Source organism: Lathyrus oleraceus, chromosome 6 (assembly GCF_024323335.1).
Source record: "Lathyrus oleraceus cultivar Zhongwan6 chromosome 6, CAAS_Psat_ZW6_1.0, whole genome shotgun sequence".
Lineage (NCBI taxonomy): Eukaryota > Viridiplantae > Streptophyta > Magnoliopsida > Fabales > Fabaceae > Lathyrus > Lathyrus oleraceus.
In genome coordinates, this window is record NC_066584.1 from 286,234,586 (window position 1) to 286,237,785 (window position 3,200).

Sequence of the window (3,200 nt, forward strand, 5' to 3'; positions counted from 1 at the left end):
TTACTTTTTTGCATAAGTTCACTATTGGTCAACTGTTGACTATTGGGTCAACCAGTTGACCAAAGTCTGGTCAACTATTTTTTTCCATTTTTTCTTAACCCTAATCTTCATGTTCTCTTTTAAGGATCGCGTCATGCTTGCATTTTTCCATCCTACAAACAAAGACCAAAAGACCAATTTTGGCGTTTAACCATGTCATGTACCATATTTCATTCATAAGTCAAATTCGTATTTCATTCATAAGTCAAATTCGTATTTCATTCATAAGTCAAATTCGAACCAATATAATTTCCATTCAAAAGTTACATCTATACATTCCAATTCATCTTCTAACATACATAATTCATTTCAATTTACAACTAAATTACAATCCAAATTCAACATTCAAATCCCAAAAGAATATTGTCTAAAAATCAATTCCAACCAAGCCAAGACACTCCATTGCATCCTAGCCCAAGCCTCATAGCCATTCCACATGTCCAAGCATATCCAATGCACTTCAAGCCATTGGCCAACCTACAAAACCAAACATCAAAAAATCAAGCCAAGCTTATACCATTCCTATCATTCAATTTCTATAACACTATTGGATATATCATTCCATGTCAGTCCATTAATTCAAAATTGGCATGTCATACAAATGAAGTTCAAACAACAAGCCATACAAGCCAAACTCAACCAACTTACCATACACAATCCATCTTTTTCAACAAGTTCACATTAACATTTCAAACAAACTCGTGAAGGAAAAATGAACTCCCATCCAGCCTGCATATTGCTGCAGCATAACATACAAACATGATTGCTTCAAACACTCTGCATAAGTCTTGGTAGAATTTAGTTAATTTTGTATCAACAACACAAAGTGAATTCCATAACAATCTTTAACAGAGCAATAGAATTTCCTAACAACTAACAACATTTAACAGTTCAATCTAACAGGAAATTGAGTAGTCCATCCAGACTAAAAAGTAATGTTTCGAATTCATTAATTGCTAAGTAACTAGCATACAATTAAGTGATTAACCTAACATGACAATGTATTCTAAAGTCATTTTTCCCGACTGCACAATAGGAAATACACCAGCTAATGATAGTGCTAACACTTTTCCAAAAAAGCAGTTTTCATTAACATAAACCAACTGCACCATCTATATAACAATATTAACAAGATTTTTAATCGCCACTATCCAAATGCATTTACTAACAATTAGGAACAGAACATTTTAGCAGATTCTTCTAACCATAAGCAGGAAGAGATTCTGACATAGGCCATTGCAGAATGATGCAGAATAACATCCCGGTCCAAGCCAAATTGCAGCTTCATGACATAACTCTCCAAATTCAGCTTCCAAATGAACCTCAAATTCACCTCAAATATAAAACAAGATCATTTCAGTTTCATTCAATTAACCAAATCTACATAAACCCATTAACCGAATTTGGATTGTAGTTACTAACATAATGACAATACAAGCTTTATCCTTTGAATAAACTAGTCCGCATATCGCTAATTGATCCTAACTAACAATTCACCTAGTATCCAACTGAACATTGCAAAGGAATCCTTCTAATTTCACTCTAACTAACCCAACTGAATCACTAACCATTGGCAGCTAACCTGTAACAAACTTCACTAACAGACTGACACCTCTAATAGCCTAATCCTATCTGAACTCAAAAGAATCTAACAGTTCCTCACACTATTAACTCACACAACAAAGTTACACTTTGGAATCTAACAAAATTTACCTACCCTAACCAAGTTGCCCGCACTTCCCAATTCGGTTATAACTTTTCCTTCCTCTATATAACATTTCAGCTTCTTCACTTCAAACAATGCTGCAATTTTCTTCACTTCAAGCAATTCTGCAATTTTCTCCACTTCAAGCTTCGGGATCCACTGCAAGCTACAATCATCTTCTTCTCCATTCTGCAACTGAGTACTTCTTCTCCATTCTGTAACTGAATACTTCTTCTCCATTCTGCAACTGAATACTTCAACTTCATTTTGCAGCTGGATTTGGAAAATCGATTCTGCAACTGAATGCCGCAACTGGATTTCACCGGATTCTGTAGCCGAAACTCCTTCACGCAAGCGTTGTAAAGTGGAAAGAGAAAAAGTTCAGAAGAGAGGAAGAGAGCAGGATCACAACCAACACGAACGTGTCGAAGAGTTCGAATTTAAGATGAAGCTTACATGTTCTTGCAAGCAGCGCCGCAACCGGTATGTTCTTCGTCTTCTCTTCATTGTGTTTTAGCTCTATTTGGTGACGCCATCGCAATTCAGTACAGGCGAATTAGATACTTGGACGCTTGCATTATTGAATCACGACGAGGATGATCGAATGCGAGACCGAGAGATGAAGTATGCATCAATGTGATCCGCGCCTGAATTTGATTGACGATGAGAAGAAATGAATGAGAAGGTTGAAGCACGACAGCAATATAACACCGAACAACTCCATGACGCAGCTCCATAACGCGGCTCATGGAAGGTGACGTGCCTCTTGTTTGATCTGCTCCACATTCTTTCATTACCTTCCGTCGTTTTAGAGGTGTCGTTGACCTATTTTGAATGTTGGACCGGTGAAGGAGATGGATCCAAAGCCGGTTATTTTGTATCCACCGTTTTTCATTTTTACACCCCATTCAATGGTAGCACTTCCGTTTGTTTTTTTTGGACTCAGACTTGGGCCTTGTAAACGTTGGGCCTTCGCATTTGCTACTTTGCATCCCCATATCTAGGTTCTGTTTGGTTTAGGTTTAATCCATTCAATTAGTTTAATTAGGTCCATTAAATTCCTAATCTTGATTAGTGTACGAGTTTTTAGACATATTAAATCATAATTAGGTTAATTAGGTTTTAGAGTTAGGGTAATGCTAACTTGTGTTCCAAGGGCACAAGTTAAAAAACCCATAAATAGAAAATTCGCATTAAAAAAAATAATAAAAACATTAATTATAAAGTTGTATTAAATTTAAGGCACAATTTCCAATAATTTTTTACTATATTTATCTATTAACTTGTGCCCAGGGCACAAGTTAGCATTACCCTTAGAGTTAATTATGATTTTTTTAATTACCTTAGTTTCTTTATTAGAATTTTGAATTGTTGATTAGAACTAAATTTTTAGTTTTAATTGAACTTAATTAGGTTAGCTAGAAATCACCTAGTTTTTAGGAATTAGGGCTAACTT

The 3,200-nt window shown here is 35.6% G+C and overlaps 1 protein-coding gene across 4 annotated transcripts; it reads right to left on the reverse strand.

Annotated features, from left to right (window-relative positions):
- Positions 1 to 255: 255 nt before the first annotated feature.
- Positions 256 to 2,622, reverse strand: LOC127097110 (uncharacterized). 4 transcript variants are annotated; one of them, XM_051035621.1, is made up of 4 exons: positions 2,201 to 2,619; positions 1,757 to 2,088; positions 1,245 to 1,372; positions 256 to 516 (listed from the first exon to the last, which is right to left on the reverse strand). In XM_051035621.1, exons 2-4 carry the CDS (start codon positions 1,982 to 1,984, stop codon positions 414 to 416), a joined length of 459 nt encoding a protein of 152 aa, XP_050891578.1. In that variant the 5' UTR covers positions 1,985 to 2,088; positions 2,201 to 2,619; the 3' UTR covers positions 256 to 413. The 4 variants fall into 4 exon arrangements, 3 of the variants coding, with proteins under 3 accessions (XP_050891578.1, XP_050891579.1, XP_050891577.1); XM_051035622.1 differs by adding an exon at positions 688 to 778 and having other exon boundaries at positions 1,757 to 2,616; XR_007792920.1 differs by adding an exon at positions 688 to 816 and having other exon boundaries at positions 1,245 to 2,617.
- Positions 2,623 to 3,200: the final 578 nt, after the last annotated feature.